The following is a 27,318-nucleotide window of genomic DNA, read 5'->3' on the forward strand; positions in this document are numbered from 1 at the left end:
AGAAATCACCCCCCAGGGGGGATGGTCACGCCGCAATCCCTTCTCCTCCATTCTCCTCTCAGGATCTTGGGCGTGCATGCACACACACCCGGCGTGAGTTTTAAGCCATCGGGTCCGAGACGTGAACCACGGTCTACTATGTGGGAGTCCAGCGACATAGCCATTACGCTAACTGCTGGTTCCCATGTACTACAACTCTCTGCACATACAGGTATCTATCAGAGCCCCTTGCTTCACTCTAATGGGTCAGCATGATGAAGCGTATGCTGCTGGTGGGCTGTGAGTAACACAGTCCTTGGACTCTGACCCAGGTATCTCATGTCTTCTGCCAATATTCATGAAACAGGGACCTAGTTAAAAATCCCAGATTCTGATGGAAGTTGATGGAGGAACTCTTCCAAGTTGATTATTTTTATTTTAAGAGGTTACCAGGAGAACAGAAAACTATAGATATTATCCTAGTATACTGAAATTAAGAAAACACGTTAGCCACCTAGCATTTTAGAACCTTCCTAACAAGTCGGGTACACGCCTTTTCTTTTTATTTTAAATTTATTTTACATTCATTCACTGTATATCATTGCAGCATATGAAATGAATTTTCCCATCCAGAATACACTGTATATCGGCTCAATCAAAGACATTACCATCCATGTTATCTTCAACAAATACTTTTCCATTTCTTGTTTCTTATATATTTTACTTCTTTCTTCCTCCCTTGGTTTCCTCCCTCTCACCTTCTGCCATTTCCTGCCCTTCTCCCACACTGTCTCTGGTATCTACAGTTGCTTTCCCTTTTCCCCCCCACATTTTATTGATTTACAAAAGATCTTAATAAACTAAATACTTTCAAAAATAAGTACAATTTGGGACCAGCAGTTGGTGTAATGGTTATGTTGCTGCTGCTCCCATGTAGTCAACCGCAGTTCGCATCCTGAACCTGGTGGCTTAAACTCACACCAGGTGCGTGCGCGTGCATGCCCAAGTTCCCGAGAGAAGAATGGAGGAGAAGCGATAGAGGTGTAGCCATCCCCCTGGAGGGTGGTTTCTCACTTTCTGTGTCTCTGTCTCTCTCTCTCATGTGCCCTATAGCAAAAACCTCTCAAAAAAAAAAAAAAGAGTAATGGGACCAGCAGTTAGTGTAATGGCTATGTCACTGAACTCCCACGTAGTCGACCGTGGACCCGGTGGCTTAAACTCACACCGGGCATGTGTGTTTGCATGCCCAAGATCCTGAGAGGAGAATGGAGGAGAAGGGATTGTGGTGTGGCCATCCACCCTGGGGGGTGATTTCTTGCTTTCTGTTTCTCTGTCTCTCTCTGTCTGTCTGGCGAGTGCACACGCCCTATGGCAAAAACCAAAGTAAGTACAGTTGATATAAACATACGTACGAACACACATTCGACTTTAGGCATAAAACTCAGTGAGTAGATTGAACATACTATAAAGTAACACCTAGCTGAGGCTATATAGCTTACTATGGTCAGTAAGTAGGTATGTTTTCTGTTTTTTTGTTTTTATATATTTACTTATTTTTTTTAATTTCAAGGAAAGCAGTTTTAGTTTTTATATATTTACTTATTTTTTTAATTTCAAGGAAAGCAGTTTTAACTTTAATAAATCAAAATTTTTAAATGTTAAGAAAAAATTGCTTAAGACAGAAAGCCAGGAAAAAGGTTAGGATTCTGTTCAAATAGTAGGTGGACACTAAAAACTATAAAATCATCTATGGACAAGCTAAAATCTAGTAACAAGTGTACTATAATTTTCTTCTGATACATTTTTCTCTCTCTCTTTATTCCTCCTTTTACTAAAGAGAGGCATAAACTAACTTATTTGCAAAAAAAAAAAAAGTTTAGTCTCAATTTGGTGTGTTATTTGACAAAGCCCCATAAGAATACTCACTGATTTATTTGGCTTTTGCTGTAACCATTTATAAGGAACTTCAGATTAGACTCTTTAAAAAGCCTCCCAAGGCTACTGAGCCAGGTCAGAAATTCACCATCTGACTGTGCCTTTAAGTATCAGGTGCACTCTTTTACAAAATATTATTTGTCATACTAATGTTAGTTGCCACTATAATCCTGACCTCTATGTCCTTCTAAGAATCACTTTTTGTTTATCAAAAATAATACTCGTGGGATCAGCAGATGGCATAATGTTTACGTTGCAGGTCTCCCACGTAGTTGGCTGCAGTTCAAGTCCTGAACGTCGCAGCTTAAGCTCATGCTGGGTGTGTGTGCGTGCGTGCCCAAAATCCTAATAGGAGAATGGAGGAGAAGGGATTGCAGCATGGCCATGTCTCTGGGGGCTGATTTCTTGCTTTCTGTCTTTCTATCTCTCCCTGTTTCTCTGGTGACTGCACATACCCTATACCCTACAGCAAAAATCTCTCTAAATTTTTTTTAGATAAATAAAAAATAAAATATTTCTTGGGACTAGCAGATGGTGTAATTGTTATGCCACTGGACTCACATGTGGCTGACCATTGTTCAAGTCCTGGACTCAGAGGCTTGAACCTTATGCCAGGTGCATGTGTGTGCATGCCCAAAATCCCAAGAGCAGAATGGAGGAGGAAGGGATTGCACTGTGGTCATCCCCTCTGGGGGGTGATTTCTCACTCTCTGTCTCTCTGGCAAGCGCACATACCCTGTAGCAAAAATCTCTCGATAAAATAAAATCAAATCCTCCTTAATGCTCCCAAATGAAAATGATTAGTCTTGATTTTAAAGCCAGAATAGTTTCTTTGTTTTGTTTTGTTTTGTTTTGTGGGTTTTTTTTTTTTTTGAAGAGTTTTTTGCTATAGGGCGCGTGTGCTCACCAGACAGACAGAGATAGAGAGACAGAAAGCGAGAAATCACCCCCCGGGGGGATGGCCATGTCGCCATCCCTTCTCCTCCATTCTCCTCTTGGGATCTTGGGCACGCACGCACATGCGCCCAGCACGAGTTTTTTTAAGCCACTATGTATGGGACGCGAACCGCGGTCAACTACATGGGAGTCCAGTGATATAGCCATTACGCTAACTGCTGGTTCCAAAGCTAGATTAGTTTTATAAAATTTTAGGGGGAAAATAAGTTAGGGGAACATGTACGCAGCTGAAATATAATTAAAAGCATAAATTGGTATGTAGAGAATCTCAGAATCACATTATCGAAACTGGAATAAGACAGTGCAAAGATAACTCATTCAGGAAATATGCTTTGAGAACTTACAGCAGGGACTGTGCCCAGAGCCGGATGGTGAGATCAACTGGACCATCGAGTGTTGACTCTTCACTCTGAACAACCACCCACTATAACTCACTGGTAATATTATTCAATAATTTCTCAAAAAAATTTTTCTTAATGGTTTTGCCATAAGGCCCATCCAGAGAGCATGCCAGGGAGTGGGAAGAGAAAAGGAAATTGAAAAATCATCCCCAGAGAGGACAACCACACCACAATTGCTCCTCTTCCATTCTCCTCTCAGGACTTCGGGCATGCACACACACACACTCAGCAGAATGTTCAAACCACCAGGTCTGGGACTCAAACCATGGTCCATCATGTGGGAGCCCAGTGCCTTAACCACTGCACCACGTGCCGGCCTCCTCTATGTTACTTTATGCCACGTTAAAGATGCTAAATGAACAATTGCAAGCCTTCATTTGAGGAGACAGGGGGGTCTATAGTAAAGTGACTCATGCCTATGTTGATTTACAATATTTGGATGCTCCGCAGTATCTACCTCAGGATGCACACCAAACTAACCTTTTAATTAATAAATGAATAAAGAATTTGATGGAAAAATGGAGGCCGAGCTAGAACTACAACACAATTTCTTCTCCTTCAAACCAATGTTTGTCGCGCTGTTTTTCCACATCAGTCATTTGCAAACCCACATCGCAATTTTTGCCACAGTAAATTAAGTATTTCATTAAAATCATTTTTCAACTTAGCTTTGTCCTAAGCAGCAGTATCTTCAAGTTGGGAGTTCGTTGTATTATTCATACTTTTCTGTTACACATATGTAAGTATTTTTAAAAGCTCATTTATACAACAGAGGTATAAACAACAGTTTTTGGGAAACACGGATTAGAACATACTTTTTCTACAGAACAATAAGCACTAAGAGTGTATAGAACCATTCCTAATCATTTTCATCAAAAGCCTCAAAGTGTTATTCCATAAAGTCCTTCTGAAGTCCTAGTTGAGAAACTCTCTAAAAATGCACTGGTAAATTCTTACATTTCCTCTATTTAATAAATGAATAAAAATAACTTTGATCAAATTAGCCAAGTGGTAGTTACCAGCAACTTATTTGGAGAGAAGTATCCCTGAACAACTTCATTTACCAAGCAGCAAATGGACTACACAGCGGAGTTCAGTATGGTATGCCATAGTATGTATTCATCTAGTTCTGAAATCAGATTTCGACAAGTGGAATTATTTTTTTACTCACCTAATTAGGGACAGCACTCATTCTTCAATGAATTCAATAACCTTTAGAGAAAAATAAATAAGTGAAAAAGAAATGTGAGTTCTTATTTAGGAATGAGAGGAAACATATTTTGCAAATTAATGAGCCTCAAGTATCAGACAGCACACCTGGCTACACTTGAAAGTTATCAAAATGCCTCCATTTAACATATTTCACCTTAAAATATCCACAGTATGCTTAGAATTCTCTAATTACTTAGACAAGATAGAAGTTTGTATGATGATATGAGTATGTCAGACTAGAATATCAAAACAATCTTTAAGGGATCAGCAGTTAGTGTAATGGCTATGTCACTGAAGTCCCATGTAGCCGACCACGGTTTGAGTCCCGGACCCGGTGGCTTAAAGATCCTGAGGAAAATGGAGAAGGGATCGTGGTGTGGCCATCCCCCCGATTTCTCGCTTTCTATTTCTCTGTCTCTCTTTCTGGCGAGTGCACGCACCCTATAGCAAAAACCTCTAAAAACAACAACAACAAAAGGATCTTTAAAACTGTTTTATTACATATCACTTGTTTCTCATGTAATGTACTGTCTTACAGCAATCTCCACTTGGAGTTCCTCCATTCTCTTTAAAACGACTAAAAATCTTCTGCGTTTATTTAGATGAACTATCATGTTGATATCCATATACTCCATATCACATAAATGTTTCATCTTAAAAATCAGGTATTTCTATGCAATCTCGGTGGTTTACATTTGTACTTACACCTTTTTGTTCAGAAGGGAATTTAATAAAAAGTGTTTTCTAATTTCTCCTGTGACTTCCCCTCTGATCCATGATTTGGTTAGAAGTGCATAGCTGGATTTCCAACTACACAAATACCTTTGTTATTGAATTTTTTTAAGAGAGGTTTTTGCTATAGGGTATGTGCGCTTGCTAGAGAGACAGAGACAGACAGAGAGACACAGAAAGCAGGAAATCACACCCCAGGGGGGATGGCCATGCCACAATCCCTTCTCCTCCATTCTCTTCTCAGGATTTTGGGCATGCACACATGAGTCTAAGCCACCGGGTCTGGGACTTAAACCATGGTCGACTATGTGGAAGTCCAGTAATGTAAACTTTACTCCATCTGCTGGTCCCTGTTATTGATTTAAAAGCTGATCTTGTACAACTAACTACAACTATTGATTCGTAGTTCATTTCTTTGTGGGCATAGAAAATAATTTGTACAATTTCAATTACTTTAAGTTTGTTGATGTTTGTTTTATGATACAGAATGAAGCCAATTTTAGTGAATGTCTTTTTATTTTTAATTTAGAGGTTTTTGCCATAGGGCACATGTGCTCGCCAGAAAGAGAGAGACAGAGACAGAAAATGAGAAATCACCCCTGGGGTGGGGAGGGCCATGCCACAATCCCTTCTCCTCCATTCTCCTCTTGGGATCCTGGGCTTGCACGCACATGCACCCGGCGTGAGTTTAAGCCACCGGGTCCGGGACATGAACCGCAGTCGACTACATGGGAGTCCAGCGCGCAGTCGGCTACAGGGGGGTCCAGCGACATAGCCATTACATCAACTGCTGGTCCCAGTTTTAGTGAATATTCTCTGTGTGTTAAAAAAAAAAAAAAGAAAACTGTGTTGGACCAGCAGATGGTATAGTCGTTACATCACTAGATTTCCACATGGCCAACCATGGTTCAAGTCCCAGAACTAGTGGCTTCAAAATCATGTTCGGTGTGTGTATACCCAAGATCCCAGAGCAGAATGGAGGAGAAGGGATTGCAGCATGGCCATCCACCGTGGGGGTGGTGGTGGTGGTGATTTCTCATTTTCCTTGTTGCTGTGTCTGTCTGTCTCTCTTTCTCTCTCCCACAAGTGCACACACCTTCCCTGAAAGAAAGAAAGAAAGAGAGAAAGAGAGAAAGAAAGAAAGAAAGAAAGAGAGAGAGAGAGAGAGAGAGAGAGGGAGGAAAGAAAGAAAGAAAAAGAAAGAAAGAAAGAAAGAAAGAAAGAAAGAAAGAAAGAAAGAAAGAAAGGAAGGAAGGAAAAGAAACAAGGAAGGAAGGAAGGAAGGAAGGAAGGAAGGAAGGAAGGAAGGAAGGAAGGAAAAGAAAGAAGGAAGGAAGGAACAAAGGAAGGAAGGAAGGAAGGAAGGAAGGAAGGAAGGAAGGAAGGAAAAGAAAGAAAGACGGAAGGAACAAAGAAGGAAGGAAGGAAGAAAGAGAGAGAGAGAGAGAGAGTATTCTTCAGTGATTTAGTGGAATGAACTATACATGTCGTTTGAGTCACACTGGTTGATTGTATTCTTCAGTGATTTAGTGGAATGACCTATACATGTCGTTTGAGTCACACTGGTTGATATGACTGTTCTAGTCTTCTATATTGGTTCAGAAATTTGCCAGCCTTGTATTGAAAACACATTGTGGCTTCTAAAAATACTAATACCTGCACCGACTCCTAAAGATTGTGCTTTATTTAGTCTGGGGTGTGGACTCTTTCCTGGAAACATTGAAAGATTCCTAGGTGATTCTAAGGTACAAACAAGTCTGGGACCTATGTTCTGCACTTTGTTAACTTATGGTTTTGTTTTTGTTTGTTTTTTCTATTTCCATGAGAGAGAGAGAGAGAGTCAGGAAGACTGACAGTTCTCCCCCATCTACACACACAGCCTTCACGCTATGACCCTACTTCCAGCTGCAGCCAGCCAGGGCCACTGGCTTGCGTACAAATGCCTACCTGGTGTGCACGGGGAGACCTTGGGATGCGACCTGGCGGGCACCTTCCCATATGGCCCCAGCAACATAGAACATTGGCTCCCCACTATGCTACCAGGGTGCCCTGTTCTGTATTCTTATTTTCTTGTTTTATTTTTTTTTTTAAAATGAATGGGGAGTGACAAACTGCCCAAATAGAGTTGTGGGTTAGTTTGTTTCAGTTCTGTCAATGTTTACTTCATTGCTAGTTTATAGCACTCTTATTAGGGCGTTGCATCTTCTTGATGAATTAACCTCTTTCTCTTATTACTTTAATGTTCATTTCCTTGACTACTAGTAAGAGTAAACATTAAAAAACCTTTTCTGACCATTCAGTTCTCTTCTTCTGTGAGTTGCCTATTCGTGTTGTTTGTACTTACATTGTCTTTTTCTTACTAATTAGTAAAAATTCTTTATAGTTTTAGAGTTTTACTACATTCTCCCAGTCTGTGGCTTGTTTTCTAAAAAAATATTTTTATTTAACTTTATTTATTTATTTTCTTATTTTAATTTGACCAGAAAGGGACAGAACAAGAGAGAGAGAGAGAGGGAAAGTGAGGAAGCAAGCCGCCAGGTCTGGGACTCGAACTGCGGTCAGTCATGTGGGAGTCCAGCATCCTTAACCACCAAGCTACCTGCTGGCCCCTTAGTTTTTGTTTGTTTGTTTGTTTATTGTTTTTGATTTTTGCCATGGGACACTTGCACTTGCAGAGAGACAGAAAGGGAAAGTGAGGAATCGCCCCTGGGGGGATGGTCATTTTGCACTGTCTTCTCCGTCCTCCTCTCGGGATTTTGGGCATACACATGCACATGCCACCGGTGTGATTTTCAAGCTGCCAGGTCTGGAACTGGGATTGTAGCCAGCTGGGTAGGAGTCCAGCGCATTAACCACCACATCACCTGCTAGCCCCACCAATGGCTGGTTTCTACCTTGATTAAAGACGGGTTTTCTTCTGTTTATAAAGTGTTAACTTTTAAAAATAATCAAACATTTGAATCTTTCATTTTTTTTTCTCGGTACAACAAATTTTCTTTATGCTGATGTCATAAATGTATCTGTTTTTTTCCTAAAAGTTTGGGGCTTTGTGTTTCATTTCATATGTAGGCCATTAACTTCATTTGAAATTTAGTTATATTTGTGGTGTGAGATTACTATCTAATTTCCTATTTTTATCTGAATAAGTCAACCTAATATAATTGCATTTTGTAGACCCAATTAGCAATAATTGATTGTTAATAAACAATTAACAAAAATTGATAGAACAAATTTACACTCTCAACAGTAATAAATAATATCGTTCTTTCCCACAAACTAATCACACGCATTCCTTATCTGACATATTGATCATGTATCAACTTGCAGGTATCCTCCTTTGTCATTTATTTTTTGTTTGTTCTTGTGTTGATACTACATTGTACCACGTTGCTTTTAAAATTGAATTACCATATAATCCAATGATTCCTCTTCCGGGTATATAACCAGAAGAACTAAAAATGGGGGGCCAGCAGGTGGCATAGTGATTAAAGTACTAAACTCTCATGTGGTTGACAAAGGTTCCAGTCCTGAACCTGCAGCTTGAAACTTACCCAGGCATGTGTGCATGCATGCCCCAAATCCCAAGAAAATAGAGAAGGGATTGTGGAGTGGCCATCTCCCCGAGGGGTGATTTCTCACTTTCTGTCTCTCTGTCTCTCTGGTGAGTGCACGCACCCTAGAGCAAAAACCTCTTAGAAACAAAAAGAATTAAAAACAGTCCTGGAGGCCAGAAGATAGTATGATGGTTAAGATGCTGGATGCCCACATGGCTAACCGTGGTTCAAATCCTGAACCCAGAGGCTTGCTTTCTCACTTTCTCTCTCTTTCATCAAATTAATAATAAAAAAATAAAATTTTTAAAATAAAAATAGTCTTGAAGAGATATTAGCATATCATTTTCATAGCAGCTTTATGCACAATAGCCAAAAGGTAGAAGTAATTTAAATATCCATCAACAGATGAATGGATATTTTAAAATGTGATATATACTTTAACAGTATGTAATATATACGAATACAATGGAATATCATTCACCCTTAAAAAGGAAATTCTGCAATATAGTACAACATGAATGAACTTTAAGGACATTATGCTGAGTGACATAAGCCAATTTCAAAAGAACATATTTAAAGATTTCACTTATAGTAGGTGCCTACAGTATTAAGCTGTAGAAAATAGAATGGTGTTTGCCAGGGATTGGGGAGATTGGCAAACAGGATCTATTTAGTGAGTAGAGAGCTTCAGTTTGCGAAGATTAAAGAGTTCTGGAAATTGGTGACAAAACAATGTGAGTACACTTAATACCACTGAACTTAAAAATGGCTATGGTATGGGGGCTGGCAGGTGGCATGGTGGTTATAATGCTGAATTCCCAACATGATCAACTATGGTTTGAGCCCCGGACCTGGTAGTTTGCTTTCTCACCTTCCTTCCTCTCTGTCTCTCTATGCTCAAATTTAACAGTAATAATAACAAATAAAATTAAATAAATAATTCTTTCAAAAAATGGTTATACTGAATTTTAAGTTATGCATATTTTACCACAATGGAAAACAATTTAGAAACTGTTCTAGCAGGAAAAAAAAATAAGTGTTTTTAATATTTGTCTCAGTCGTTGGTGTCCTGCAGTTTCACATTGCATGGCATTCTTTGTATTAAACCTGCTCAAGAATAAAGATCTCTTGAATCTGAGGATTCACAGATTCCACAATCTTGGAAAATTTTTATTACTTCTAAACACTGTCTGCATCCACACCCTTAGTTTCTCCTTTGTGCATTACTATTAGAGTTATGCTGGATCTTTTTTTTTTTCTTTAGCTCCTGCCTTGCATTCTAATAAATTTCCTCAAATTGTATATTGTAGTCCCAGCCAAATGTTCAGTTCTTGAACAACAGATGGTAGTTTTTAAAATAGCCCTTAAAAGGATTAAGGAGATGTATCAGCAAACTGCGCCAGAAGTTGGGGCTAGACATGGCCAATGTTAAAAAAATGAGATGCTTTGTGAGGCACTCTCACATGGCAAGGTTCCTGGTTCAAGACTAGACACCTCCCTGAGTATCCCTGGTACATGGATGCCTATGACCCTGCACTGGCTAATGGCTAGGGGTGACTGTTGTGACCCTGTTGGGGACTCTCCCTCTTTCTCTCAGAAGAAATCTACAAATAATCCCCCAAATCAAAAGGAACAAACAACAAACTGCCAGAAGTAAAATCAGACACAAGTAGAGACCCTATAGCTCAGAAGATTGCATCAAAGCTAAAACAAAAATATACTGTTGGGGTTTGTCTACCTTGGACTCAACAAATGCTCTCAACAGACAGGGGTTTCCTTGTGTTAAGTAATGAAGGCGTCATAAAGCTCACTTTACACCTCAAAGCCTGGCACACAGCATTTCATACCGCATGTTTGCCCTCAAACAATAAATGTATCTACTTTTTAAAGCTTCAGTTCCTTTCTGGGGGTTGCTGTGAGGATCGGATGGGATCAAAGTACTATTAAGGTATTTTCTCAATTCTAAAGTATTATATGATTAAGCGCATTATAGGTTTAAGGGTAGTTTTTTGTTCTTTTTTTTTTTTAAGGGGGAGGATGCAAGAAGGAACATTTCACTAATGAGCTTACCGATTTGGGAAATTAAAAAACATAGAAAAGTCCACTTTTGCAATCAGCGAGCCACGTTACTGTGTTGGCTTGCTTTGTCTTCTGTCCACCAATGCCTTTTTCTTGAACTTGAATGACTTCTCTCTCTCGCTTAGCGTTTGGTTATGCCAACTTCCTCTCTGACATCAGTCAGGGCTTTCCATGCTGGATTTCTGACCCCAAATTTCAAGTTGCCGACAACACTGAGAAGCTGTTTGGCTAAGACTCTCATTTTCACACGCTCAGGTTCGCTCCTGTTCTGTCATTGGCTGTTGCTCTTTCCGGACCCGCCCACAGCGATCTCCATTTTGATTGGATGTCAGTGCCTTTCTGTTGTGGCAAAGGGGGACCGCGGTGTTTAGAGATAGGACAGTGGGACCGTGGCAGCTCATGCGCAGGCGTGCGTCCTGGAGTCGGGATTGGTGGATGACGGGGCGGAAAGGGGCGGGACTTCTCTTTTGGCGCACGCTCTGTGGGCGGACAGGGTGGAGCTGCCGGTGTCAGTTGGTCCAAGTGTCCCGGTCTGAGGCGTCCTCCCCATCCCTCCAACTCTGCCGCCCCTAACGGAAGGTGAGGGCCGTCCGGGGCAGTGGAGGGCCTGATCCCAGGCTACTGGGAGTTGCCGAAGGCCTGGAGGGCGGGGCGGGCTGGAAGCGGCCCGGGAAGAAGCGCCGCAGGCTGGGTATCTGGGATGGGCGGTGGGGCCTGGCGCTCTGCAGAGCCCCTGCGCAACCTTTTTCTCATCTTCTCATTGCCGGCTCAGAAAAAAAAAATTTTTTTTTTCAAAATATCTCCATTGGATAAGGTCCGCCCGCGATCCCCGATGCAGACATTCTGTTGTTTCTTCCCGCCTCTCTGGGGTCCTGCCCAGCCCTGCTCTGGAAGGGGGCTGCGGGAGGGGCGTTTGGGTGGGTTGGACCTGGCGTTGGACTTGCGGGTGCATGACCTGCCAGAGCCTGAGTGATGGGACCGGACGCCGGGGATAGGAAGGAAGTCAATGAGCGATCAACCCAGGGCTGGAGCATCTTTGCAGGTGCACAAAGCACCCCCTGGGTGTGCTTCTTCATCAGCTTCAAGAGCCCCACTGCACAAGTGCTGGCGGAGTAAGGGTTGGAAAGGAGAAAGGATACATTCATGAAAGGCAGGATTTCCGTTATACAATGTATCACTCTCAGGCTGTTATGTAACAATATTAAGGGCAGACGTTGCCAGTACCCTAAGTATACCAGAGGACACAAGGCTGCGCATCTGCGTGTTCTAGTGCTGGTACTCTTCGGTACGCAATGCAGCTAGCCAATCTCTGGGGTTCTAGCTTCTGTTTAAATTCCCATTTGTCCAAACTGTTCCTTGTTCTAGTGGAATTTGGAAATGAATTTATGGAACCAGGACACGTCAAAGCAGAACGTGAACAGATGTGCACAAACAAATCGTGCCGAAGTTCATGTAGCCCAAAGGGGATGGGATTTATCTTCAGTTGCTTAGTAGAAATACCAAAGGAATCTGGGACCAATAATTAGTGTAATGGCTATGTCGCTGAACTCCCATGTTGTCGACCTTGGTTCAAGGCCTGGACGCGGTGGCTTAAAAACTCACGCTGGGCGCGTGTGCGTGCGTGCCCAAGATCCCGAGAGGAGAATGGAGGAGAAAGGATTGTGGCATGGCCATCCCCCCTGGGGAGTGATTTCTCGCTTTCTGTCTCTGTCTGTCTTCTGGCGAGTGCACGCACCCTATAGCAAAAATCTCTAAAAAAAAAAAAAAAAAGAAAAAGAAAAAAGAAAAAGAAATACCAAAGGAGTCTGACATGAGAGGATTAGAGGTGGCAAAATGTTTGTGAAACTTACACTGGGGCCATATTATCGTTTCTTCCATTGCATAATGAGAAAAACAGGGACTGTGAAGTTAGAATGAGTTCAGATTCTCGGAATGGACACTGGCTATAAAACCTGACCCATTACCTTTCTGTGATTTAGTGTCCACGTCATAATTTGCAATTTCCTTCTGTTGATTTGATGAAACAGCAATACGTGTAAAGTCTTTAGCCTAAAGGCATTATGTTAGTGGTCTCACTAGTTCACTGGTAAGTGGATGGCAGTTGGTGAAAATCAATTTTAGTTGCAGAATAGTTGAGTGGTTACAGTTGAAGGGATTTTTTTTGGAAAATGCTTTAAAAATGTCGACCTCAGACGTGGCTAGTGGAGAAAAGCAGGTTGGAACATTGGCTATTGTCTTGGCTCTGTTGGTAACTATTTCTATGATCCTGAATAAGCCATTGTGTCTTTAGTATTGATTTATTTATTTATAAAATGAGGCAGCTGGACCAGGTGGTTTTTCTAAAATTCTTTTTTGTGTGTGTGGCCTGAAATAGGGCAAAAAGAGAGAGAGGATAATTCTTGCAAACACATTATAAACTCATTAAATTTTTACGGCAAATTCAGGACCAGAGGATGGCGTAGTGGTTATGTCGCTGGGATCCCACATAGTCAACTGTGGTTCAAGTCCCAGACCTCAGGACCTAAAACTCATACCAGGCACGTGTGTGTTGCATGCCCAAGCTCCCAAGAGGAGAATGGAGGAGAAAGTATTGCAGCATGGCCATCTTCCTGGGGCATGATTTCTTGTTTTCTGTCTCTCTTTCTGTCCAGTGAGTGCACAAACCTCATAGCAAAAATCTCTCTCAACAAAGAAAAGAAAAAAAATTCTTACAGCAAACTTACGAAGTACTTACCGTTATTATCTTCATTTCTGAGAGAAGAAAATTGAGACTGAAATGTTAAACTTCCCCAGGGTTCCAGAGTTTATAAATATTGATAGCAGACCTAGGGTTTGAATATGATTTGAGTACGGTTTGAATCTGAGTCCATGTTCTTAACCATTGTGCCAAACTGCCCCTTGGGAAGAGGGATGTCGGAGTGCCCTTACAGGCGCTTGGAAGAAGGTGCGAGTACTTGGTCAGACGGTAGCCTCTGCTCGTAGTTGGGTGTGTGGACCTCGGAGATCATTAAATCAAGTGGATTGATTTCAATGCTTGCCACACTTCGCGATCATTATTGTCTCTGTCCCTTCTGCTTCAGGGACTTACATGCCCAAAAATAATTCTAGATCGTCATCCAGTAACCAAGGCTAGATATGGAGGGGCAGCCTAATTTACTGATTTTTGAGAAACGTTTTAGAGAGCTGACCTACGCAGAGGTCAGAACTGAAGGATCTCAGAGCACCATGTCAGTTGTGGAGCCCAGGAGGACTAAGACAGACACGGTAACCTCAGCACCCCAAATTCTTTCAGCGTTCCCGCACCTGAGATGCTTCAGTCTCAATTCTCTGCTCATGTCCGATTTGCCTGGGCCCGCAGGCAGCTTCCAGACTTCTATGCAGGAGCAGTTGAAATGATCTCTCAGTAGCACATATGACATTGGAATTGGATGGATATAAGAGCAACCATAAGTAAAATAGTTTTATAGTTGAAACCTTGTTTCAAATACCTTTATTATGGCATAGTAATATGCTAATATAGTTGCTATGCTGTTTGAAGATTGATCCTATCTTGAAAAAAGGAAATCCGTGTCTAAAGTACTTTGACCTAAAGAGCTGATCAAACTTTTTGATCTCATGTGTGAAATAAACCAGTATTTTACTCTGCACCGACAGGCCGAATACATACCGTAGTTGCATTTTGAGGCCACTATGTTTAATCACATCACAGTTCATGTTTGTGTTTTATTGTCATGGAGAGGCCACGGGCCACGGTCTGGTCCATTTTATTCACGAGTGATGCCCTTCTGCAGGGGGTGCCACGGGTACCTGGGCAGCTCTGCGCTACGTGACCCTCGGGGCAGTCCTACATAGACAATGGTGTGAATGGTGCTTTCAGCTTGTGGCGTTTGTCCTGTATCACTGCCTGGTGCCATCGCTTTGTGCTCCTGGCCCCACCTCAGTTTTGAATATGTTTTTTAAATATTATCTTCCCACTAATAAGCCCTGTCTAGTCTGTTTTTCTGGGTTTTTTTCTCCTTTCTTTTTTTTTTTCCAGATAAAGTCTAAACTACTTGTTAGCATAGGTTTTCTATTGTTTCGGTTATATGTGACCACCATTTTGGAAACGGACTCCTCATCTACCACGTCGGTCAGTTTGGAACACGTGGCTTCTCCAGGAGACTTGTTGGGTTTATTTTAGTGTGAGAGTAAGACACAAGGAAAAGAAGAACTCATCTGATTTCAGATCACGTATCGATTTCGTGGTTACTGTTGTTCTGGCTTCTGTAACTGCCGACTCCTCTCAGCGGGGTGAAAATTCTGTCTTGTACTGTGCAAAGACCCTGCACCTAGGACTGTGAAGCGCTGTGTGTGCCTTAGCGAGCGCAGCTCAGCTTACTGTCCCCGAGGGCTCCCAAGACCACTGACTTGGCTTTTGGCTCTGTCTCTCTCATCTCCCCCAGGCCTCCTTTAGCCTGATCAGTGGTTGAAATGGATGAAAAGTGAGGGTGACTTGTTAGAAGTGTGCTCTTCTCTGGGGCTGGCAGGTGGTGTGGGTAAGGTACTGGATTCCCACATGGTTGACTGTGGTTCGAGTCCTGGACCAGGTGACTTGCTTTCTCACTTTCTCTGTCTCTTTTTTTTCCCTCTCTTTCTCTCATCAAGCTAACAATTAATAATAAATAAATAATAACAAAATATTTTAGAATTCTTTTTTTAAAAAAGTGTGTTCTTCTCTCAGGGAAGTGTCAAGCCAAGTTTTTCACTTCTCACATTCTTTCTCTTCAGTTATAAGGAGACAGGTTGATCAAATGGAGAGGAAGAATTTTTGAAGCATGGTCTTCAAATACTATATTGGTTGAATAACTTTAGAAAAGGAATTTTTTGGGAAAAAAAAGGTAGCATGTCAGTCTTTTTGTATTTATGTAGACATCTACGTAATAAATGCTTTTTCTGAAGTACAGTGGTAGGCTTATTAAGCATTATGAAGTTACTTGTATGTCAGTTGGACAGGATGACAGGCTTGTGCCACTGTGCCCGGAGGCCGAAGTTCCAGGAACCACACCTGGGCCCCATGCGGCTTCTGGTCTCTCAGGCAGCGGTGCTGTGTATGTGTCACCACGGCGGGCCTGGGAGGATGTTTAACATCCTTGATTTCTTAGACTAAGCTACGTCTTACTTGAAGAGTAGTTTATATGTAAGTACACGAGCACTCTTATTTCCGCAGTCATGCTAGCATCTGAAATGCACTGCGAGTAATAACTGAGGCTGAGAGCTGCGCGGCCTACAGACACCCCGACTGCGACTCTGGTTCCAGTCTGTAGACATCCTTGTTACTAGGTCTGGTTCCGCTGTGCAGCCGTCTGGGCACATAACGATATCTTGGGTGTAGGAGGTAGTCAGCAAATACTGCTGAAAGAGCGGATGCGGCTGGTCCCATAGCCCAGTGGTTAGGGAGCCGTGTCGCACCTGGCCGTCTATGGTTTGAATCTTGAGCCCATCAGTTCGCTGTATGTGCCTATGTTGTAACTTTGTTTTAAACTGCAGATCATTCATCGAGAAGTTTGTATCGGAGGCCCAGAAGGTTGTTCACCAAGATGATGAACGCTGACATGGATGGTATGTTCTTCATTTTCTTTTTCGTATGTCCCTGGTTTTTTTGGATGCTCTTGCTTTATTAAGCAATGGAAACGAGAGAGGATTGGTATTTAGAAAACCTGAATCTTGGCTAATTTACTCATTTATATCCCATCTAATTTTGGAAAGGACCCAAGGCAGCTCCCGTTCCTTCACTGTGAGGCATTGGCGGGTCACTTTCGCCTCCTCAGTGTCGTCTGCAGTGTGGGATGTAACTCCTTCACAGAGCTCTTGCAGCGTCCAGTGGAATCGTGAATATAGAGCGTTCTATGCTGCACTACACAAATGGTACCTGGTAGTAATTCATGGTAAATTTGAACCGTTTTATTACAGCAGTGGATGCTGAAAATCAGGTGGAGCTGGAGGAAAAAACGCGACTTATCAACCAAGTGTTGGAACTGCAACACACGCTTGAAGGTTAGCTTGCATGTTGTAGTCTTCTTGGATGGCATGCAATTAATTGGAATTGTAAGCATTTATGTTCCCACTTTTGGCGTTAATGCTTTAAGGCCAAGTTCACGTTTCTTCAGCAGTGCCATTCCCTCATTCATAGTATTTATATTTTTAAATGACGTCTTTTTTCTAAATAACCACTTTAAGAGTTACTCAACATACATGCTGTTGACAAAGAACAACATTTAGCCTAATGTGAAATCTCTTAAGAATTGTTGCCTACTGATTTTCATTCAGATTACTTTATTGAACTTCTTCAAAGTAACCTGCATCTTAAAACAAACAAAATGTCGGGACGGTGGTATCTCTTTTAAGAATGACTCTGAAGTATTTTGTGATATGGAGCCTTTGCCGTCATTGTATTGACAATGGACATCTTTATCTTATATGTAGATCTGTCTGCAAGAGTAGATGCCGTTAAGGAAGAAAATCTGAAGCTAAAATCAGAAAACCAAGTTCTCGGACAGTATATAGAGAACCTCATGTCGGCTTCTAGTGTTTTTCAAACAACTGACACAAAAAGCAAAAGAAAGTAGGGACTGGTTTCCCTCCTGTTTTATGAAATCGCTGCTGGTTTTTTTTTCTTTCTTTTCTTTTTTCCTTTCCAATTTGGATAGATTCCAAAAGTGAAAGTCCTTTTGTTTGTGGCTTCATTGAATATTTATGAAGATAATGTCAGATCTAGGCAGAATTAACAGCATAACAGGAGACATTCTTGACTTTGTGTATTCCGTTAGTCTATGAAAACGTGCAGATGTATTGTAGAGACTTTATAACTAGAACTGCATATATTTATGAAACTCGATGACTGTTTTAGCAAATTTGCTTCGGTTTATAGGATTAGCGCTGTCTTTTATTCTAGACTTAGTAAGAGATAGAAGAAAATAACCATGTTGTGAAAAAGTGACCAAATCATGTACTGAACACACAGCTTTTACGTACCCTGTCCACCGTTGCGTGCCTCTTCTCCGTTGGCCTCTCCCTTCTCATTTCTTTTTTCCCTTAAGGAAAAAAAAAAATGGTTTCACATTTGTGAAAGTCATTTTAATAGTTCATCATCTATGAAAGTAATCTGAACTTTAACTGTTGAAACTTAACCAAGATAAGATTCTCTCTCAACTAGGACTTGCCATTTGTGATGTTTAGTACTGAGACAGTCTGGCTGGTTTCTCTTTGATCAGTTGAAAACAGATGGAGGCTATAAAAATGAATTCTTTTGACACTGAATCGTTAAAGTTTTGTTATTAAAAACTTTCTTTTGCACAAAATAACTCACTTGGTGTCTGAAAAGATAGTTTGGATATGAGTTCTTGCTATGTGTGTTTAAAACAGAAGTCCTGAGGATGAATCAAAATAGGGTAGAAAAGTACTTGGTAAACAGCAGTAACCAGCTCCAAATGTCTTCACTCCAGATGCGTGTTTTCCTTGGCACAGAGCAGATCTTCTGGGGAATATACACACACACATATATATACACTACATTTGACCGGTAGTTCGTAAGCCACATCTGGAAGAGAGCAGTTACAAAGAATTTGGTTCTCAAGATTTATTTGTACCCAGCAGATCAACTTTTGCAAAAGATTTTAAGAGTGTGTTAGTATCAGAATCATGAACCGAATGGGAGAGCTTTATATGTACTGTATACTAATGGATAATATTCCTCAGTATTTTATCGCACCTCTTCTCCCAGAATGTTCTGTAAACTCTTCTTGGTTTGCAGAGTTTTAGTCATCCTTTAACATTTTCTTTTTTTTAAATTTAGTTTGTCAATTCCATTCCATAAGGGAATCAATATCAGAAGTAATGGTAAGATACTATAATAGGAAAAGAGATCCAGTAATAATATTAACAATAATAACTTATGGTTATTAGATTTAGGCTACTTTTAATCATGGAATAATCTTATGAATTGGTGTACACTTTGATGAATGATTTTAGCTGTATGAATATGTTATACTGCAAACGTTTTGCATCCCTTTCGTGATCTAATTTACAAACATGTAAACTTGTGTTGCAGTTCTGCTTTGATGTTTAATAAAAAATTGTTTCAGAAATTGTATGCGTGCTTTTTTGTTTATTTTTTGTTTTTGTTTTGGAGAGGTGTTTGCTATAGGGTGCGTGCACTCACCAGAAAGAGACAGAGACAGAAAGCGAGAAATCACCCCCACAGGGGATGGCCACGCCACAATCCCTTCTCCTCCATTCTCTTCTCGGGATCTTGGGCATGGACGCACACGCGCCCGGTGTGAGTTTAAGCCACCAGGTCCGGGACTTGAACTGCAGTCAACTACATGGGAGTCCAGCATTATAGCCATTATGCCAACTGCTGGCCCCCATCTGTATGTGTTTTGATATGGTTGCCTAAGCCAATGAAGTAAATGTCCTGCTATGTCTAGGGTTGTTTCATCTTAAGTACCCAGTTACTTTTTAGGAGAATAATATTTTGTTAATGTAAATATTACAGGTTATTATACATTAATTTTTAAAAAAATAAAGAATCCAAGATCTTTAAGGGCCAAGAGATTGTATTTTTTTAGGGTAGGCTAAACTACCCAAACCAGAGACCCTGGTGATAATGAATATAAAATAATACAGAAGAGTTTCTCCCCACCCATGGCTCTGAGGTCAGCATTGCAGGCTAACAGGCTTTATTGATTTGGGGATTTATTTAGGGACTTGGGTTGGACATGGCTGCCATTTTCAACCATGGCTTCCAAGTCCCTAGTTCCCATCTCATTTACAAGAAAGAGCAAGGAAGTTCACAGATGGAAGATTTCATGAGAGGTCTCACATTCCATTAGTGTGGAGACTTTGTTGCATCCAGATGCAAGAGTAACAGAAATGTAGCTCCTGACTGAGAAGCCCTATCCAGCTACAAATGTATTGCTACAAATGTATTACTACAAAAGCAGTTAAAGGATTTTAGTGGCCACTAGCAGCCTTGGCCACCACCCCTTTTCCCTTGCTACTAAGTATCTGCACAACTCTCTTCCCTCACTTAGAGCAGTCAGCCTCTTCTCTTCCAGTTACTCACACAGCTCCAAATCCAGGCTCTCTATGAAGGCACATTCATTTAGGTGAAGCTTTAATAGTCTGACAGCCCTAAAGCTGATAGGCAAATGACTCACTCTCACCCTTGCCCCTGCCCATTTATAATGTAGTGGGACAGGATAACCAAATAAAAACTCGATTTGGAAAATGGAATAAAGGGAAACAGACTCAAAGCAATTGTGGAATGCTCTGGGGAACCTCGTAAAGATTTTGTCCCAAATAGTGGAGCAACTTCTTGATGAGACGCTGATTCTCATCTCTGGGGCTTGTTTATCAACCTCTGTAGATTCCCGCTCATTCCTTCCTCCCCCTGGCTACTGCAAAAGCGGAGGCTGGGAGTTGTGAAAACAGTACTTCTTGCTGGTGTGAGCTTGGTGCCATTGCTTTAAGGCCAAGTGCATGTTTCTTCTGCAGTGCCATTCCCTCAAGAACTCAGTCCTTTTATCCCCCTACTGCTCATGCCTCCACTTAGTAATTTTCTTTTTCTTTTTTCCCCAAAAGAGATTTTTTTTCTATAGAGTGTGTGCGTTCACCAGAGAGACAGAAACTGAGAAATCACTCCCCAGGGTGATGACCATATCGCAATCCTTTCTCTATTCTCCTCTCAGGATTTTGGGCATGCATGCACATGTGCCCGACATGAGTTTTAAGCCTCCAGGTCTGGTACTCAAACCACAGTCGCCTATGTGGGAGTCCAGCAATGTAAACCATTACACCATCTGCTGGTCCCTTCGTTTAGTAACTTTCTATCCACAGCCCCCCTCCCCCTTGCTCCTGGTTCCCTGTGCCAGGAATCACAACCATGCTCTGTTCTAGGCCCAGTTCTCAAAGCATGCTTGCTAGCTTTTCTTATGTGACTCTACCTTTCTTTAACGGACGCTGTCTTGAGACCAACTGTACCGGGACGCCATACCCAGGTTACTGCTGCAGGACTGGGTTCCTGCCATTGACAGCTGGCAGAGGAGTCTTAATGGGCCTCCCCTCCACCTCCCACACCTCAAAAATAAATTTGAGCCTTTTCTGCTATTCAGGGCTTAGAAGCAATTCACCTTTCTGATCTTGCAAGGATCCTATTATCAGAACTTTTCAATTCCCTCCCATTTCTGCTTAGAAATAGGTACATCTTTTTTATACCTTACAAAATCATTAACAGCCCCTTCACTTGACACTTTGCCTTTTTCTAGCTATCAGAACTGTCAGCTGAGCAGGTGAGAGAGGTGCCTGGAATCTGCTCCATCCGCTTATACGAGCGGCAGGCCAGTGCATACAGTTTTAGTTTCCGTGAAGGCAGGGCCTCATCTCAGGCTCTCCAAGTCTGTGTTAGAAGTATTGGTGGCGAGCAATACGCACAGGGACTGGGTCAGCTTCTGACGAAGATTCTCCATGACTGGATTGTAGACGGCCTCCTCTGGGCCCTCTTTTCAACGAGGCTGCACCCTTGGGCCCTGTCTCCAGCCTGCCAACTCCAGTTTTGACAAGAACACTGCAAAAATAACCTTAATCTCCCACCCTCGATATCTCATCTCCCTTGGTAACCAACCGAATTTGTCATTCCCCACCCTGGATATGTGATCACCCTCTCCTGCCTTCAGCAAGAATCTTCAACAAGAATTCCTGTATGAGGGCTGTCAGGTGGTGTGGTGGTTAAGGATGCTGGACTCCCACATGGCCAACCATAGTTCAAGTCCTGAACCTGGTGGCTCGCTTTCTCATGTTCCCTCTCTTTAATGTGTCCCTCTGTAGTCACATTAAAAATAAAGTTAAATAAAATTGTTTTTTAAAAAAAATCCCTGTACTGTTGATGTCTTCACTTAGTATTCTGTAATGAACAGACCCTCTTGCTCTGCTCATTCTAAATCCCCAGCCATGTTGGATGTAGTCGGAGCAGAGTCGGATTTCTGTCCCCTATTGCAGGAGTCCTGAACAGCCTCCCCCTGTACTAACAGATGTCAGTAATGTTTTCTGTCCTACTTTCTAGGCCTCCACGCTGGTGGAATGGTGACTGGCAGGGAAAACCTTGTTATGGACTGAGCGTGTCCTCCCCAAATTCCTGTGTCGAAGTCCTAGTCCCCAGTGCGATGACATTGGGAGATAATTAGGTCACGAGCCCTCATGATGGGATATGTCCCCTTGTAGCAGGGACCCCAGAGAGCTCAGTCTTGCTCTCGTTCTGCCCTGGAGGACAGCGAGAAGACAGCGGTCTGCTCCCGGAGGCGGGCTGCTCCAGAGCCTGACTACACTGGCACCCCATCCCAGATCTCAGCCTACAAATGGTGAGAAATGGGTTGTTTTAAAGCCACCCAGTTTATGGCATTTCATTGCAGTGTCCCAGGCCAAGGACACCCCTTTTCTCCAGCAGGACTTCCCTCAGTACTGACACTGACACTCCCCCCCCACCCCAGTCCACCCCGTTGGTATTCCGTTTGGATTCGCAGTAGGTCACTACAGATCACAGCCCTTATGTGGGATGTGTGGGCCCAGGTGGCTTGGAAATTGGAACTTTTCAGATTTTACAAAGTATAACTCACACCAAAATGATTTAGGGCAACATCTGTAATCAAACACAGTAACATTTATGCATAAAATCTATAAATGTTAATACTAAGTAGGAGAAAATGCACACACACACACACACACACACTATATCTCTAGCTATCTCTCTCTCTCTCTATGTATATATATATAATTTCCCCCTCACACACACACTTGGCATTAACACATATGGCTGGCTGCTAGGGAGATCAGGTTTGACTGCAGAGTGAGTTTTGGCCCCAAACTGATGAAGAAAACTTTTCAAAGATTTTCTTTTTGGATTTTTGGCATTGTACTGGGGGCAACAAACCTTTTGTAGTAAAGTAACCAAACTTACGTAAGCATTCCATTCCAGCTGTTAAACGATGTTGCATCTCTTATCTGTTTCTCTTTTGAGATCATCCCTTTTCTAAAAGAAAAATGAGAGTTGAATGGCCGACTCTAAAATTCATTTCGTAGTCCAAAGTGAAGCAAAATTGGTGTTCATGTTTTATCACGTGTTGTGTCCCTCCACCTGTTTCTCCCATTTTGAGTTACCATCTTCTGGTGGCTGTCATCGGCTACTTCTGCGTTAATCTAACCAACATCATTACTAAAGAACACTGGCGATTACTGTAGTTGTCAAGACCACTCGGAACTGGGAACGTGACTCCTGCTCAGAGGTACCTACGGTGTAGGATGTTTTAACTACTAGGTCATCAGGAAGGTCATGATGTCAAGTATTTTTCTAATTTTCTATGCAAGAAATGTGTCATGACTTTCCTGGCAACTCTATACTGGGTCTATATAAGGTCTATTGAATAGTTTTGACTGAATACAAAACCATTTTGGGGGGACCAGCAGTTGGCGTAATGGCTATGTTGCTGGACTCCCCTGTAGTTGACCGTGGTTCAAGTCCTGGACCTGGTGGGTTAAACGCATGCCGGGCGCGTGTGCGTGCATGCCGAAGATCCCGAGAGGAGAATGGAGAAGGGATTGTGGCATGACCATCCCCCCTGGGGGGTGATTTCTCGCTTTCTGTCTCGCTCTCTTTGTGTTTCTGGCAAGAGCACACACTCTATAGCAAAAACCTCTCCAAAAAATTTTTTTGGGGTGAAAATTCTACATTTTTCTACTTTAAATGTAGACTGACACCCTACCAGGACCACTAATTCTAGTAACTTGCTGCTTTTCCGAAGAAATGATCAATGAAGGTAAGGCTATCTGGAAAAAAAAATCCAGAAAAGAAGGTTAAAAGCTTTAGAAAAGGCTAACTAAAATAAAGAAAATAAAAATACACTAACTTTTCTCCTTTATTAGAGAAAGTAAGGTTTAGGTCATTTTAAACAATAAAGTCAGATTATGGAAGTAAAGGAAAAAGTCATTTGATCATTAAGACTTGGCGTTTTGTCCACCGCACAGATTTAGAACATGTTATTCACCAGAGCCTACATTTTGGTAAAACACGTCAGCCTTGGTACCCCCCCAGAGGGTGCGTGCTCGGCAATTCACAGTGACTTGGCAAAATTGGTTGTTCAAATTTTATCACAAGTTTATGGACTCTAACCACACTTGAAAACATATCTACAGGGCCAGCAGGGGGCGTGCTGGACTCCAACATGGCTGCCCGAGGTTGGAGTCCCAGACCTGGTTTCTTGAAAATGTGCAAGCATGCCAGCCCAAAATTCCAAGAGGAGAATAGAGGAGAAGGGATTGCGGCATGGCCATCCCTGCTGGGTGGTAGTTTCTCATTTTCCCTTTCTGTCTCTCTCTGTTGAGCACACATGCTATATGCAAAAACTCTAACCAAAATAAATAAATAAATAAAAAGAGCATCTACAACCAAGAAGGTAAAAATAGCTTTAATCAACCTTTAGGGAAAAAAATCATACACAAGACACTTACCAGGCAAGGTTCATAAAATTAAGAAGGGCTGTATCTCCTGAAGTGGTTCTTGGCTTTCAAAAGTATTCTCATCTAGAATCAGCCAATGTGTCTAGTCATTCAGACATTCCAAATGCAGAGTCCTTGCAAGCCATGTCGTGTTCAGTTAGTGTTAAATACAAAATACGGTTAACTGTGTATTAACACGTCGGTAAACATGGATTTTCTACCATGAAGCCTCGGAACAGAGCAATGGAGTGAAGCACTCATTTCCGATTCATTCATTGAAATGAGATATGATATTCCTGGCTCCGCTTGGCTCTCTTTAGAGAAGGGAAGCTGGAGAGGTACTTTTCTTATACGTAAGTTTAGGAGGATTTTTTAAGGGATATGTCTAAGTCCCAGAAGGAACCTGAAACCTTACCAACTAGCATCAAGTTCTCTGCCTACTTCGTATCAAAGACTTAGACCTTCTGAAAGGTCTATACCTGTTACTCAAACATAACAAATTCTTAAATAAAAATATTTTAAATGGTGGGAGAGCAGGTGGCTAAGGTAGCTGGATTCTACATGGCCAACTGCACAGTTCAAGTCCCGACCCCAGCGGCTTGAAAAACACTCCAGGCACGTGTGCAAAGTCCCAAGACAGGACTGGAAGAGGAGGGACTGTGGCAAGGCCATCCCCACTGGGGAAGGGAGAGTAGGGCTTTCTCACTTTCCCTGTCTCTGGTGAACACACACACCCTATAGCAAAAAAAAAAAACAAAAAAAAAAAACAAAAAAAAAAACATTTTAAAATAGAACAACATGGCTACATTGTGGTTCTGTGACTTTTGGCAACTGCTTTGAAAAGAGGAGCAATTCTAATAGTCACCCCTATTTACCACATGGACAATTAGCTGGGGTTAAAGACTGAGGTTTGAGGATGACAGGAAGAAAGTAAGGTAAAAATACAAAGTGCTACAAATTGATTGATATGGGCCATTAGAAGCTCTTCATAATAATTTAAAGCCTTCCCAATAATAATGTTTGTTAAAGTGGGTATAGTTTACAGAAATACTTGGAGCAGCAGGTGGTGTGGTGGTTAAGGCGCTGGACTTCCACATGGCCAACTGCAGTTCACGTACCAGACCTGGCAGGTTGCTTTCTCTTTTTCTCTCTCTGTTTCTCTCTCTGGTGAGTGCATATGCCCTGTAGAAAATTAAAATAATAATAATCATAATAACAATTAAATTATATTAAAAAGTCTAAAAACAGAAATGCTTGCATTTTATTCTCAAGAGCAATGTATGAATAAGCAATCCTGTGTCTGGGGTAAAGTTCTCTGGTGGGAAACAATGATAAGAACCTAGAAAATCTATATACCACTTTTTGGATAAACCTATTATCTTCGTATTCAAATGTAAAATGTGCTACAATATTATCCAGTGATTTACGGACGACACTTTGATGTTTCTGATCTGTTGACTTTCTGTCAAGGATGCACCTTTTTTTTTTTTTTCCTTCCAAGACAGAGTCTCGCTGCCATGTTCCTCCTGCCTCAGCTTCCCAGCTAGAACCACAGGCGGCAGCACCACGCTGTTCTATCAGACTGGGTCAGAGGATGTGGTCCAGGGCAGCCTCGAGCTTGTGGTCTTCTTGCCTCCATCTCCTGAGTGGCAGGGATTACAGGCACAGCCACTGCCCAGCCTTCAGGCTGAACTGGGAATTGAACGTGGGCCTCCCTGAGGTCCTGGCCTGTGGAACGCAGCGTCCTAGCAGCGTGCTCCACCGTAGATGGGCCAACGATGCACCTCTTTAAAGGAATCTATAACTGAGTGAATTGAGTGTCACTATACTTTGACACAAACTAGGTGAATGTGGGTCACACACAACACTTCTAATTGATAAAACCAAACCGACCACACAGAAGCTTTATTGCATTCAGCTCCACACAGCAGAACACACCCTCAGGTTTACGATAGCCCTGGGGGTTCCAGTGCCTTGTGGCCATGGAAGTGGAAATCTCGGGACCTGCTTCGTTTCCAACAATGGTGACGCTGCTACTTATTATTTTACTCTGCACAAACCAAAACGACTGCCAAACTACCAGAAAAGTATAATTGCTAATGACATTAAGCTCTTAAATCTGATACGTAACATGCCACTTTTATTCTAAATTCAAAGACCAGGTAACTTCAAAGTTATCATTTTTTCGCGCTGCAAAGAAGGGCTAAAGTAAATGTCTGAAGGAGTCGTGTTGCGCAGCGTCGGGGACAGCTGTGCGCGCTGCTGCCAGTTGGCCCTGGCACCTGGTTGTGGAACGCCAAGCAGCTCTCTCCGGTCCGAAGCACTCGAGCGGACTTCAGTCCTTCCGCACTCTTCTTTTGCGGACTGTCTTTACCGGCCCGTCTCCGGATCCTGTGCTCTCATCTGCTTCTTTCATCTAGAAAAACGGATCATGACCATGTTTATTTTAGTATAATATGTAAAGCTTTAATTTTATGTTTCTTATTCTCTAAAATACACATTCTTTTGAAAAAATTTTTGCTAGGGGGCCAGCAGGTGGTGTGGTGGGTGAGCCCCTGGGCCGGCAGGTGGTGTGGTGGGTGAGCCCCTGGGCCGGCAGGTGGTGTGGTCGGTGAGCCCCTGGGCCCACAGGGGGGGTGGTGGGGGAGGCCCTGGGGTTGCGGGGGGGGTGGGGCACAGGTGGTGTGGTGGGTGAGCCCCTGGGCTGGCAGGTGGTGTGGTGGGTGAGGTGAAGCTCTGGGCCTGCATGTGGTGTGGTGTGGTGGGTGAGGCCCTGGGCTGGTAGGTGGTGTGGTGAGTGAGGCCCTGAACTCCCATATGGCCAACTGCCTTTTCAGTCCTGGAGCTAGTAGCTTGAAAATCACACCAGGCGCATGTACATGCATGCTCAAAATCCCAAGAGGAGAAGGAAGGGGGAGGGAGTGCAGCGTGGCCATCCCCCCTGG

The 27,318-nt window shown here is 42.3% G+C and overlaps 2 protein-coding genes across 4 annotated transcripts in view; one reads left to right on the plus strand and one right to left on the minus strand.

Annotated features, from left to right (window-relative positions):
- The window catches only part of SCOC (short coiled-coil protein), a 44,826-nt gene extending 26,458 nt beyond the window's left edge, over positions 1–18,368 (plus strand). The window contains exons 1-4 of one of the 3 annotated variants that reach the window (XM_014586321.2): positions 10,613–10,718; positions 16,376–16,447; positions 16,799–16,882; positions 17,312–18,368. In XM_014586321.2, coding sequence (XP_014441807.1) covers positions 16,426–16,447; positions 16,799–16,882; positions 17,312–17,454 — 249 coding nt within the window. In that variant the 5' untranslated portion in view covers positions 10,613–10,718; positions 16,376–16,425 and the 3' untranslated portion in view covers positions 17,455–18,368. Of the gene's footprint in view, positions 1–10,612; positions 10,719–11,324; positions 11,429–16,375; positions 16,448–16,798; positions 16,883–17,311 lie in introns of those variants that run through there. The other 2 variants (XM_006144632.3, XM_006144633.3) reach the window with 2 other exon arrangements.
- Positions 18,369–26,491: 8,123 nt separating this feature from the next.
- The window catches only part of CLGN (calmegin), a 40,161-nt gene continuing 39,334 nt past the window's right edge, over positions 26,492–27,318 (minus strand). The window contains exon 15 of the mRNA XM_006144631.2: positions 26,492–26,789. Within this exon, the coding sequence (XP_006144693.1) occupies positions 26,709–26,789 (81 nt within the window). The 3' untranslated portion in view covers positions 26,492–26,708. The remainder of the gene's footprint in view (positions 26,790–27,318) is intronic.

Source organism: Tupaia chinensis, unplaced genomic scaffold (assembly GCF_000334495.1).
Source record: "Tupaia chinensis unplaced genomic scaffold, TupChi_1.0 Scaffold000127_2, whole genome shotgun sequence".
Lineage (NCBI taxonomy): Eukaryota > Metazoa > Chordata > Mammalia > Scandentia > Tupaiidae > Tupaia > Tupaia belangeri.